The sequence below is a fragment of the Emys orbicularis genome, chromosome 3 (assembly GCF_028017835.1).
Source record: "Emys orbicularis isolate rEmyOrb1 chromosome 3, rEmyOrb1.hap1, whole genome shotgun sequence".
NCBI classification, from domain to species: Eukaryota; Metazoa; Chordata; order Testudines; family Emydidae; genus Emys; species Emys orbicularis.
The window spans coordinates 42,966,619-42,980,965 of record NC_088685.1 but is presented as its reverse complement, the minus strand read 5'-3'; the positions used below and the strand labels follow the sequence as shown (position 1 = coordinate 42,980,965).

Genomic DNA, 14,347 nt, shown 5'->3' with positions numbered 1-14,347 from the left:
TCTGTCATGGGATCTGGGGTAAAACCCTACCAGCTGATGCAGTACTATCTATATTTATTCATCCGTTTTGGTATTTTAAAAAAGAAAGTCTAGGGAAAACTCTCAATCTCAAAGCTATGTAAACACAAAGCGAAGTCCATAGTTATCTTTATACAACATCAAAGGACACCCAGGGAAAGGAGGAAAAAACAGATTTGTCATTTTGTTAGTTCTCTGCATGCTCAGGGGAGAACTTTGGAATCTTCTAGGGAGGTTCTTATTACAGCTGGTTGACAAACAGGAGTAAAATTTCATGATTTTTAAAGATTTTTCTCATTTTTTTCAAAATGCGGAAATATTTTGAACAGTGTGTATTTGGTCCAAAACCAGGGCGGGGTGGAGTGGGGAAGAATCATAAGAATGGCCATACTGGGTCAGTATGGTCCAATGGTCCATCTAGCCCAGTATCCTGTCTTCCGATAGCGGCCAATGCCAGGTGCCCCAGAGGGAATGAACAGAACAGGTAATCATCAAGTGATCCACCCCCTGTTGCCCATTCCCAGCTTCTGGAAAGTATTATATCAACATTTAAAAATGCAAATAATGTTGCACAGCTCAAAATGCAAATAATGGTGCCCATCATTACAGTACTGACCTGCAACCACTCATGTGCCCCCTAGCTTTGGCCCTCTAAAATCTTCACTTTTGCCTGACCAGAATTGAAGATTATGGTCCCAAATCTGCAGTCCTCACTCAGGCAAACATCCCACTGAAGTGAATGAGGAGATTGAGAGCTACTAGCTCTGTGTATTTTTTACCATGCCCAGAAAGGTTCAGAGTGAGTTTTAATTTAAGACTTTTATATATAATGTAGCTAACGCATAAACTTTGTCGAAAGATGAGGCCTCAGCTTGTGACTTAGCTAATGTTTAACCCACGTGAAAGAATCCCAACAGTCATTCTGAATGTCAATAAAACTGAGGTGCATGGCAAAATACCCCTTGGAGCTAAAATCATGTCATCCTCCTGCTACACTAGAATTGTGGGTGAACTTTGTTCTCTTTAAATTTACACACCATGGGGCCAAATTTTTTCCCTAACTCATCTTGTGCTACATCATTTTCTTCAGCTTTCTTTCAAGCTTAAATGAACTCACCTTTAAAAAATCTAGAAAGGCAGGCTTCGTGGCACATGTTTTCTTGAGAATCCCCACTGCTGTACTGAAGTTATTTACATACTCACTGTATGCATCTAGAACCATGGATTTAGAAAACTGAAATGCAGACAAGACAAACCTCAGTCATCAACAGGAAATCCAGCTGAAGACAGGCTCATTTTTATTTTTGATGTCTAAATGCCTGGTGCTGTGAGGAGCTGAATGCTCCGCATAGGAGTTGCTAAATACCTTCAACTTCTATTGAGCCCATAGTTGGAACTAACCAGTTAACTCCTGATAAGCTACAACATGCAAATGTATCGAATGCAGAGTTAAAGTTGTAAGTTTGCAAAATTTATGAATTGTAAAACGTATGGTTCTAGTAGCCACTTCAGCTCAGCCACATTAAATATATGGGACCAGATTCTAGCAATACAAAGAGGAGGGACAGCTGCCCAGAAAAGCTTCCTCTGATGTACGTGGATGCTTTAGAGCACTATGCATTGCTGCATTTACCCCTCCTATGCAAAGGAGGGGATGTCTAGGGGAAGTGGAGGCAAGAGGAGTGGCGCTAACATGCGCTGAACTCCAATTGGTGGAGTGGTCTCTAAGACCACTACGTTAATCCAGAGGTTGGTTCAGTCCCTTGTTGGGCTGAGGATTGGGGTAGCTACTTTCCTGCATATCCACGCCCATCCTTTGCGGATTTAGGTGGCTAACATGAGGCACACACATTTGAAAATATTGGCCAAAGCTCTTTCACTTGCAGCCAATCAAACAGAAGACGTGTGTTGGTGTCAATGTAGTTGTCCTAATAGGTACATGTGCTATTACAGCAGACACCAGATCAACCATTTAAAAACAAAATAGACATTTTTCATGCCTTTTCTCACATGTATTTACTTACTGAAGCAACAAAGACATCTCCAATCATTTCAACAGAATCCCATTCAGAGACACGGCTGGCCAGTGCTATCTGAAACATTGAATGGCACTGAAGAATCTCCTTAATACGATAAAAGACCATTTTGAGTTTTCTTTCACTCAGTAGCTTTGGTTCCATTTCTGAGAGAGGCTTCTCATATTGCTGAATAAAGAAAACAGATTCATTCAAACAACCTGAAAAAAAATTAGAGTTTAACATCAAAAAGTAAAACCTAGGCCAAATCCTGCCTTATAGTCAAAAGAAAACACATTTGATCTGATGCCCCCCTAACATTATGCATATGATTCACAGTACAGTTCATGAATAATTCTTTGAGGATTTCGTTCCTTTCCAAACAGTAAAAAGCAAACAATATTTAGATACCTCCAGAATTCTTTTGAGAGCATCCACATAATTCTTCTCACTGTCAACCACAGAGCCCAGAATATATCTTCTCACAACCTGTTCAAAGTGATAAAAGTTAAACTCTCAAACTTAAAGTAGTTGATACTTCCTTCATTTCTGGGACTTGTTGAAAATAATGATTATTACTGACAGAGATGTACAGACACTGTGGAGTTTGTTTACTAAATTCTTCTTTTTTGTTTACTAGTCTGAAATAACTAACTTACAGGGGGGAAAAAAACAGTTGGTCCAGTTGTCCCTATTTCTAAAATAGAAACAGAGTTAAGAGTATTAGGCAAAATCACAGACTCATATTAAACGTTAACCATAAAGTTCTTACATTGACAAATCAACCCTTGTATTATATGTCAAGCTAAAGTATTCCTGACATTGGAACTATAATAAAATAAATGTCATATCTCTTCAGAAATTCATGAAACTTATTATTACTCTAATTATGTTTTAAATTGTGCATGAAATACTATAATAGCAGTAGTCATATGTGTTTTCTTTTCTGACTGTCTCATTTTAAAGGTTCACTTTTAAAATATGCCCTCTTATTTCCCACCCACAATTTTTGGGGTACAATTAGCTGTGGGCACAGATGGTGATAGAACCTTAGCTATTTGATATACAGATGCAACATAGTTGGCAGTTTTCAAAATCAGGCTTCAAGTGTTATGTTTTTGTTGTTTTACATCTTCATAACATATTAACACTGATTTGGAGGGAAAAAATCCAATGACAGACTCCTGAAGATAAGGACTTATAAACAATAACAGTGAAAAAGTATTGGTGCAGGGTCAGTGCTTTGTTCCCATTACCTTGACTGTGTTACTTTACATGAGGAAAAACATTCTTGTTTATTCTCATACAGCGTAACAGGATTGTAATAGGTTCCATGATATATATATAGATAGATATATATTAATACTTAGTCCTGCCATGAGTGCAGGGGACTGGACTAGATGACCTCTCGAGATCCCTTCCAGTCCTATGATTCTATGACTAATTTCCATTGAATTTTTCTCCAAAACATGTTGGGTTTTGTGACTTTACCTCTATAATAATTTTCTGACATGTATCAGACCCAGCGGTACATAAAATATAATGCACAATATCAGTGCTTACATATCATTGTGATAGACATCTTATTAATGCCTAACACAGATAGATATCCAGGAGACACTAACAAAGGGTCTGTTATATACTTGGTGTAATATTATAAGTCTGCTACACCCATATTTTTGCTGGTATGGATGGGTGGGAAAAATAATAAATTATGTCCCAGCATTTTTTATTCCTAAACATATAAAACTTGTAACAGAGATTATGATTGCAGAACTAAAATGATTGATTCAATGATCCAACATTTCCAGGCTCACAGTATGACACAGTATATAAAGAGGAATTCAAACAAGACCTGGATTTAAACAAAAACTGTTATGCCACCTTGTGGTTGACAGCAGCATATTCATAAACAAAAGTCTAAAACAGTGATTCTCAAACTTTTGTACTGGTGACCCCTTTCACATAGCAAGCCTCTGAGTGCGACCTTTATAAATTAAAAACACTTTTTAATATATTTAACACCATTATAAATGCTGGAGGCAAAGCGGGAATTGGTGTCGAGGCTGACAGCTCATGACCCCCCATATCGTAACCTCACGACCCCTGGAGGGGTCCCGACCCCCAGTTTGAGAACCCCTGGTCTAAAAGACCAAATTGTACACTATATACTTACTGTATTGCCAAGTGCACACACAATACTTTATTTTTCATTCAAAAAGAAACACCATGATACCAATGTGCATGTGTGTGGGAAGCATATGGATTTTTATGCTCAATACACAAATAATTTAATATTCTTATCCATAGCCATTAAAAAACAACAAACAACACCAGCCCTAGCTCCCCATCACTAAAAGATGCTTCTAGTGTTTTTCCCAAAATATTTCTCTTTTTGATTAAGAGACTATTCACTCCCTTGAGGACAATATGTCCTCTCGTCATTTCAGGTTTGCACAGACTGGGACCTAAAGTTCATTCATCATGTCATTGTTGGATCACACTTTCTTCCAATACTCGTACTAACCATAATCTCCAGGCACCAACACTTTTCTCATCTTCTCGTCAAAAAGGGGAGAATGTCAGAAAGAGAATGGCTTCCTTTATATTGGATGTCAGTACTGCCCTATACATTGTCCACCAGTGTGCAGTCCCTAGAATAGTGGGAGTTTTAATTCTCCTCTCCTCACAGAGGGGGCCCAGTGGATTCCCTACTTGTCAATTTCTCATCACTTCATGTATCATATAGTTGTCTGCTTCTATCTGTCTGCTTCCATGTTCTTCAAGCCATTCACCAAATTTTCTCTGTCAGCTCAGTCTGCATCCCAGTATGAATCTCCTTTGCCAGATTCAACCTGAGCTCTGCACCTTGAACTAACAAAAGGCTGGTCTTCAGCAATAAGTTGTGCACTACCTGGGGACAAACTGGGGGGGTCTCTCGAGCACTGAACCCAGATCCCAAGTACATAGGGATTGTCTTTGACACCTTCCCACTATATAGCAGAAACCCTCCTTTAGCTGCTGCAGGTAAGAAAGGTGAACAAATGTTATGCTGTCATCCAATTACATCAAATATACTTAATCGATAATACTTAGTATTACATGTGGCTATATAATATTTAACATTACTCAAACAACAATAATTATAACCAGAAGACATTTTTTAAGATTCACGAGGATTGAGAGATATTTTCTACACTTTAAAGGGAGAACCAGGAGCAATGGTAACATCTCTCAAGCCAATAGACATGTTTAAGGACTGCTGCTGTATTTCACCCAAAGTTATGTCACATTCAACTTTAAGTTTTAATGTTAAAGCAAGATCATGGACATCATTCTGCATCCCTGGCTAAGCTTATGTCTAGTGCAATTGCATGCATGCCTACCAATTTCCATGGAGCTACTTAAATTCACACCATCTCTATGTTCAACCTCCCAATCTATCCTAAGGTGTGGATATGGATCCAAGAGAAATGTGACTCAGAAGTGGAACTGTATAGAACTGAAGGGGGTAAGGAAGAAGGCAGGAGATCAGATTCCAAAAGCCTAAGAATAAAGAGAAGTCAATGTAAAAGAGACTTTACTTCTTGCATTACTGAAGTTGTTTTCAATCTGGTACTTCACTGTTCATCTGAAGAATGAATATATTATTGGCCCATTAATTTTCTTACAGTATATTAGGCTTATCTTCTGTCACTACTTTCTAGATTGTGCTCTGCTTCAAGTGCCCCTGTTACAGGAACTGAAACATCCAAAATGCTTGTCTCCTGAAAATGGGGTTCTGAAGAGGGTGGAGTATAATTATACTCTAAAAATGCTTCTAGTGCCTTTAATGTTTAACAACTGCAACATTTTCTTCTAGAAATCCCACGGTGTATTTGTCAAAGGTGGTAATTCTGACCAATAAAAACTCAGGACAGTTTCATTTTGCAAACGTTGTATACTCTGATTTAGTTTCAAGTAAACTTAAGTAATTATTAGATTTAAACCAATTCTCTTAAATACAAATTAGTAACTTCCCCTCTGGACGAAAGGGAGATTTTTCTTGTCAATTTGATTTCTGTTCTTCACCTACCTCAACCTAGACTGAAGTATAGAATAACAGACAGGCAATGGCAGCCAAGTCGGGAAAAAGGATGATCTTGTGGTTAAGGGCTAGAATCCAGTAAACCTTGGTTCTAGTCCAAGCTCTGCTACAGATTTCCTGTGCGACCTTGGATAAGGGATTTAGGGCATGATTTTCTAAACCAGGTGAACAACCATGCAAGCTACAATGAATGCAGCATTGTCTATTTAATTTACATGCACAATTACCCCACCACAAATCAGATTTTTGTCCATGCAAATGCCCTATCCTATAAGACATTTACTGTGCGTTTCCATAATATTTAAACACACACAAAGTACTACCTGTTGCTGTGATAATCCTTCAGGCATAGGAGTCATAATTGCTTCTGTATGCATACAGTCAACATCAATAAATAAATTTAGTTCCTCTTCTTCCAGACAGGATGCTTTATTATCTACATATAATGAAATACAGCAGAAAGTCAATTTTTATCTCTCTTTGGGTAGGAAAACCAGAAACACATTGTCCATGCACAGTCATCATACTGGGGTATCCACAGTCTTGTCTACACCAAGCATGTTAATGAACTCTGCCATCATTACTCTAGCACCGGTGTAGTTCCTTCAGTGCCAGAAACAGTGGGAGCTATGCAGAGAATAACTGCTGATGTTTTCACCATGATAAGGGTGCATCAATGGTATAGCAAGGGTGGGAGAGTTCCCCAGCATCCTCAGTGCAGATGGCAGCCTCTGTGTCTTTTGCTTTACTTCCATTTGTTCTTTCCTGCCCAGAATGAAGTATATGACAGCAGGGGACAAAGCAGTCTTGCTCAAAGGGATGCATCTGTTGAACAAACTTCCACAGGAGATTACGTGATCCATAATCTGACCGTCTTTAAGAAATGCTGCAAAATCTTTCTCTTAAGAAATACTTTCCACCATAGCAAGAATGACACTCACACACTGACACTCCCAACTAACCCCCCACCCAAAAAAATAAAATACATAAACCTGTAATAAACAAGCAAATCAACCAACCAAAACAAACATTTCTCTAGCAGAGAAACGGAAGAGAGGCAGAGATTCCATGTAGTCCACTAGGGACTTAACAATTGCTATTGATTTTATGTAGAAAACACTCAGTACAGTGATTGGTAATACACACAGACATGAGGGAAGTAATGCTTTAGGAAGCAAAGAGCATGAGCAGATATGGTTTAGAAAAAAGCTAATTAAGAAAGGAGTTCTGCTAGCTTGCAAAGTCTATGTGTTTCTTCAGAAAGAGTCTGTAAAACAAACCAGTTTCCCATGAACTAGGAAACTGGCTGAGAGCTCAATCCAGCCAGAAATGTACATGCCCTTCTTCTGTGCTACATAGCCCCTAAATAACTAGATATGTTAGCTCCATGGCAGACTAAACAATGACTGGCTGACTTGATGGTGAAGGTCAAAATCCAAATCCATCTGTGCCACACTAATGAATGAGGATAAATTTATGAGCAGGAAAGTTGTGTAAAAACCCCTTCCATTCTCCAGTACTCAAACTCCTGTGTTCAGGAACCAGTTTGAGTCCACCCCAGGGATACGCACTGTGTGTCAGTCCTTACAGCCTTATGGCTGAAATAATCCCCTTGCCAGGCATTTTGAGTGGCGAGACAGACTAGCTCCCTGCATTTATTCGGGATGAGAAGGAACTTTGTACTCCCTGACACTTTCCCAGGCTAAAAACTATTGTGGTGCTCTGCTGCTGATGGTGGGGAGGGCTGTGTATCTGTTGTTATCAAGGACAGGGGTTATTCAGATCAGCAGTGTCCTGCGAAAGCTCCTTCCTTTCCTATCAATTGCCATTTCTTGAAGGATGGTAGGTGGCAGCACTCAGCTTGCAGTCCTTAGACTCCTCTTTCCTGGGCTGACACAATGATACTCCACACCATGGCATGGAGATACAACAGTTTCCCTTTATGCTTAGGATAGGAAATCGTGGTGGTAAGTATACAGTGTCACTTGGCAAATGTTCATTGGTTAATAGTAATCACTGTCACTCCACTGAGGGGCTAAACCAGGAAAGCATACTTAGGATGCAGACTCTTTAGATTTCTTCAGCAGCTGGCTGACGTTCAAGGGGTTTATTTGAAGGAAGGCAATGGGGGACATTTATCCCCTGACATTTCCCATGGTCCCATTTGCCATACTGCATATGAGCTTTGGACTAGGCAGAGTCTATGACACTGCTTATTGTAAAGGAGCACACTTACATGGCGGTGGAAGGCTGACTGAAGGATAATATGGCTGACTCAGGTTTCTAGTGAATTTCCAAAGTCCTCAGGGTTGCCTTCAAAATCTTAAAACTCTTGGAGATTCCACAACCACAGATCTATCAGAGCCCCGATTGTGACTGAGACATGCTTTATCAATGTAACTCTGGCTGAGTCAGGTTTTATCAATGTAACTCTGCTCTCACGGGTCCAGGATACTCCTGGTAATAAATAACATGCTAAGACAATTAACTTAATTATCTAAGTGAACTTTATAGAGAAACTTGAATAATCCACACCTACCGTGGGTAATAAAGGATTTGGTTCTGATGAATGACCGACCTTTCTTCACAGCTGCTTTAGTCTTTTCGTAGCCATCTTTGGTACCTTCCCTGGCAGCCCTCATCAGCTTTTGCATCTGCAAGACAGCAAAAAACATATTCTACATGTTCAGTGAATAATAGGAGTAGAATTCAACCTATTGTAGCATCAATCGTCTTAAAAGATGTCACCTTTTAAAAGAACATTGTCAAGTAGTTTAGGCCCAAAATCTAACCTATGGTCAAATGACTATAATCTTATGAAAAAAACTACTCCAGGTGTTATGAATATTTATAGGTATTTTAAAATATATTAATTGAGGTGGGACTTCAAATCTGAACACTGGTCTCTCCTGTCCTCTGATTTTTTTTGGATAACATCTACACCTGGATGAGACCTGTTTTCTGAATCTGCTTTGGATGCAATCCAAGATGGTGGAAATTTTACAAGAACCACTAGATTTCCACCATTCAAGGGTTCAGCTGGGCAGATATGTACTGAGAATAGATCACAAAATGTCACTGCCATGAAGCAGAAACCTGGACCAAGTTCAACCTCAAATGCAAACTACTAACCCTATCCCAAACTGAAACTGATCTGAACACTGGTTCCATTTATAATTAATTACATTCTTAAATAAGAACTGTATTGCAAGGATGTTTAAATTATAGCCCATCAGGGTCTACATTATTTTATTTTAGGCACACGTGAAAAAAGTGTTATAATTATTATTAGCCAGAGATGCAATTTTTCTAGTAAATCTCCATTCAAAAAACTGCTCTCCCTTTCCTGACTGCAGCCACAGCAAAAATGAACACTACTCCCACAATTGTGCTGACACTGTCAATTATAAACAGGGCATAAACAAAAGTATCTTGCCGTGACAAGGCACTTTCAGTAGACGAGCAGTTCTTATTGAAAAACAACCTTCTTCATTTCAGTTCCATTCTGTACAAAGCATGACGGTCCCCAATCATGCAATCTGATCCATGTGGGACAACCCCTCTGCCCACATAGTTCCCATGGACTTTAACAAGACTCCACAAGGGCAGAAGGGATCTGCACACATGGATCAGGTAGCAGGATCGGGGCCTCAATCATTAAGGAAAGACTATGTTGTAGTTGATCTTGTAAAAGTACTACAGCCAGACAGTAAACACTATAGAAATCCTTGACAATGTTCTTGTAAGACAAACTGTACAATATCCAGTACATTTAGTAATAATTTTAAATAAGTTACTGTTCCATTTTTGATATTCAACTTGCTGTTTAACAAAGAAAAGATAACATTGTCTGCATTTGAAGAACAATCATTTTAACACGTAGCTTGTTACAAAAATTAACTACACTACCTTCAGCTCATGTTTTTGCTTTAGTTGCTGAATCTCTACTGCTCCCACAGTGTTTGCCATCAAATCTTTCATCTTTTTCTCATAGTGCTCCTTTAAACGGGTTAGGTCATGAGAAAGCTACAGTGTATAAAAAAATACAAACTTTTCAAAAAGGCTGTAGTGCAAACTTAACACTGAAGTACATGCGAAGTATCATGCATGCGATTCTGTCTGCCTATCGGTGTCCTGTCAATAGAGAGAATGTAACCAATTAGGGGAGCTGGATTTTTTGTTTGTGTGTTCTACACATTGCTGCACTTACTGAGTATGTCTACACAGGGATGAAAACTCATGGCTGGCCTGGGTCAGTTGACTCGGACTCGCAGGTCTCAGGCTCCGTGGCTGAAAAATTCCTGTGTAGACATTCAGGCTCAGGGTGGAGCCCAAGCTCTGTGACCCTGACCTGGGCCAGCCACAGCCATGCCATGGGTCTTTTATCCCCATGTAGAGTATACCCACTGAGGCTTAGACTGAGGCCTTCATGATCCACTGGCAAGTGCTTTGACAACATGATGAAGGAAGAGGAAGCTTCCCTCAATCCAAAAGAATAGCAGTTGTGCTAAACTCATCTAAATTTAAAGTTATACTGTGCATCTCTTGCTATTATAATATATTAGCATTATCCTAGAACACCACTCCATTGTGCCAAGTATGAATCCTAGCTTCTATATTTCTGAAGAGCCTCAAGAATGGTGAACTGAATGAAAAACTGTCAAAATAGGCCAAAGTATCTGCAGAACTTCCAAATATTTTTGAAATTGGAGGTTCATCGCACTGGTGAGTTGGTTAAGCATAATCCAGTACGGAAAGATGTATAATCTACTAGTTAGAGCACAGGAGTGGGAATCAGGAATTCTGTGAACTATTCACAGCTTTATTCCAGATTCACTGCAGGCCTTGGGCAAGTCATATAATCACTCTGTGCATGAATTTGTATTAAAGGGACAATACCTGCCAAGGGCTGTTGTATGACTTATTAATCAATGTTTGTGAAGCACTCTGAGAACCTCAGGTGAAAGTACAAAGAAAAATATTCACTGAAAATATCCAGTATAAAACTTTGCATTTTGACATCAGTAGCATTTTTTGACAACAAATTGAGGTAATATGAAACGAGATGTCCACCAGGTTGAAAACAAAGGGCCAAATTCTGCCCTCAGTTACACCCTTATAGGTCAAGGTGTAATTAACACCGTTGGTACCACTCTTGCCTTACACCCATGTAAATGAGAGCAGAATTTGATCTACCAACAAGAGGGCATTTCATTTTGCAAACATGCCGCCCCACCAAAAAAAAACAACAACAAAAAAACAAGGTTAAAAGTGTGTTCCACTGGAGCCCCACCAATACGCCACAGGTAACAAGAGCGAAGAAACAAAATATCCTGCCACTTCAGGCACACTATGTGCAGAGCATTTCTCAACTGCTGCCTAATGTATTCAGAATGAGAATCAGATCTTTCTTCAGTCAGGTCCAGAATTATCCCAGCAAGCATCAGGTACAGTAGCTTAAGCTTGTTTCAGCCAGGGGGGAAAACAACAGTGCTTAACTAGTCTCTTTTAAGCAGATACAGTTCTTCAGTCATTCCTCCTCCCCACCCTAGTTCCTGATCCTGATTCTGCATGGATGGGATATAGGGCAATGGATGGAGCAGGGATATGAAGAGCAGTGAGTTAAGAAATCTGTGAAATCAAAATGTGGATCTTGTGGAATTCTGTTCTATTCTATTCCATATAGGGTCTTATATCAAATTTGTATAACAACATTTTCTCTGTTTAGTCTTCTCTCCACGGTGAATTTCCTCCCCCCCCCCCCCCCCAACTTTGTACCCACTTGAACATTTTGTGTTTGAAATTGCTACATTATTGGGTTTGCAATACCTGTAAGAGGAAATGCCAGAAAATGAGCAGTGTAAGGGCAGAGAGAAAATGTAACTATTTAAATAAAAGGCAAAAAAACCTGGAGATAGAGTAGGAAGAAAGACCAAAACAAAAAAACAACAACAACAGAGGACAGGAGAGATATAACTTGTAATTCAAATACAGATTCAGTGTATAGGCTACATCTCAGCCCTTGATACCTTCCCCATTTTTGTGTTCCTCTGCAAATCTGCTGCAACAGCTGGATCTGCAATACCTAGTCCTGACCACCTTGGCATAGATGGCTGGAGCATCATGCACCCTAACAAATCCCAGTTCTGAAATGACGCCTAGAGGATCATTAGCAGAAACTAGTAGAACTGGAAGAACTAGAGCAGCCTGAGTTTAATGTACTCTAGGTACTGAACCAGTCCATAGTTGCCTCCAGGAGCAATGGAGAACAAAGGTACTAGACCAGAAAATCAGGCACTATACAGCTTGTATACAGACCATCCACCCTCACCAGGGAGACTGAGTCTTTCTATCCCCCAATACATAGCATAGGCTTCCCTTCAGCTACAATAATAATTTTTTCAAAGCTGAATCACAGTTGAGCAATAAAATAAAGGGTTAAAATCAAAGGGGGCAGAGAAATGTTTGCAAACTGACTAGTTTTGTGAATTCTGCAAACCCATTCATGCGGATTGCACAGCCTCAAAATCCATGACGGTCACCCAGTTCTACTCTTCACACTACTTCCTATACTCATTTGCCACTTACACTATGTCAGTAGCTGCAGAAGTGGAAAAGGTCACGAACAGCTCATGGGAAACAAACAACCCATTTTCATAGCCTATGTGCAGATCTGTCTCCCTTTATGTTTTCACCAGTTTTTTCCTTTTATGTTTTGCCTTCAGTCCTCATTCTCTTACTGGTTCAGAGCTCATTTGCAAAGATGCTCTTTGTACTTGGCAGTTGGGTTCATGAGAGGGTATGGGGACAACTGGGCAAGGTAAATGTTGAGCAATCAGGGTAATTAGAAAAACCGAATAAGGAAAAAGACTGCTGTGGGTTACATACATGTCTTTTGTGGTTGCCTCGCAAAAAGGAGCTGGGAATTCCATCTTTGCACTCTGAGTCACTTTGTTCTTCATAGCTTTCAAACTCACTTGAACTCCATCCGTATTCTAGGGAGCTGTTTCCACCTTCATCTCCATTTTCAACATCATCATAAATCATTTCCTCTGCATGCGTTAATACCAAAACACAAAAGAAAATACAATATTTTACTTAAGCATCAAAGAAGTTTCGATGTGTTTTAATTCCAAAGTGCCTGTTCCCTATGGTCTACAGCAGGGATTGGCAACCTTTGGCCCGCAGCCCGACAGGGTAAGCACCCTGGCGGGCCGGGCCGGTTTGTTTACCTGCCGCGTCCGCAGGTTCGGCAGATCGCGTCTCCTACTGGCTGTGGTTTGCCATCCCCGGTCAATGGGGGCTGCAGGAAGCGGCGGCCAGCACATCCCTTGGCCCGCGCCACTTCCCGCAGCCCCCATTGTCCTGGAACAGCAAACCGTGGCCAGTGGGAGCTGCGATCAGCCGAACCTGCGGACGCGGCAGGTAAACAAACCAGCCCAGCCCTCCAGGGTGCTTACCCTGGCAGGCCACGTGCCAAAGGTTGCCAATCCCTGGGCTATAGTCTGCCCTTTGCTACACTGCATAGATAGCAGTAGGAAGCCTTTTCTCAGCATTCAAGCTTCCAGGCAGATATCTCTTTGGTGCACCACAGTAGCATGTATGGCTAACGCTCTGGTGCCCACACCACGCTCCCTAGGAGGATGGCCTCTTCAAAGAGGGGTGTCCAAAATATGTGTTATTCTTTATTGTGCTGGTTTGCTGGTGCTAAGGCAGAATTTGCTTCTATATGTTTTATTTTATATACAGTAGATCTTTGTGCAAATGCTGCTCATTGTACACACAAGTTCAGTGGGATGTCAACATAATTACTCCCATGCATATGGTGAGCAGGAATTGACCCTCTATATGTAAACTCCCCTTGATGTATCTTGCTACCACATATACCACCTCACTTTAGGAACCTTTTCATGATCAATACACACAACAGATGACATATTTTGGCTAGGAACAAATAAAAAAGTTACCACTTTAAGTAAAATGGATTAGACCTATGTATAGCAAGAACTATGCTCCATAACCCATTTTCATCCTCCCAACTACATTCATACTCAGCAGTCATGAATGCATCATCTCAAATTAGAAAGGAGCATTACCTTATGTATAAACTAGATTAAGAGCTCAAAACATTAAGCTTTTTCCGATCACTGACCAAGTGGCTTCATATCAGCAGCCACTTCAAGTGCTGTCAGCTAAAAATTAATGAAAAACAGTTTGCACAATTACT

The 14,347-nt window shown here is 40.1% G+C and overlaps 1 protein-coding gene across 1 annotated transcript in view; it reads right to left on the bottom strand.

The window, feature by feature from the left end:
• The window catches only part of ARHGEF10 (Rho guanine nucleotide exchange factor 10), a 110,632-nt gene that overhangs the window by 89,519 nt on the left and 6,766 nt on the right, over positions 1 to 14,347 (bottom strand). The window contains exons 5-10 of the mRNA XM_065401022.1: positions 13,009 to 13,172; positions 8,660 to 8,774; positions 6,444 to 6,556; positions 2,445 to 2,522; positions 2,043 to 2,222; positions 1,136 to 1,252 (exon numbers count right to left, since the gene is read on the bottom strand). Coding sequence (XP_065257094.1) covers positions 1,136 to 1,252; positions 2,043 to 2,222; positions 2,445 to 2,522; positions 6,444 to 6,556; positions 8,660 to 8,774; positions 13,009 to 13,172 — 767 coding nt within the window. The remainder of the gene's footprint in view (positions 1 to 1,135; positions 1,253 to 2,042; positions 2,223 to 2,444; positions 2,523 to 6,443; positions 6,557 to 8,659; positions 8,775 to 13,008; positions 13,173 to 14,347) is intronic.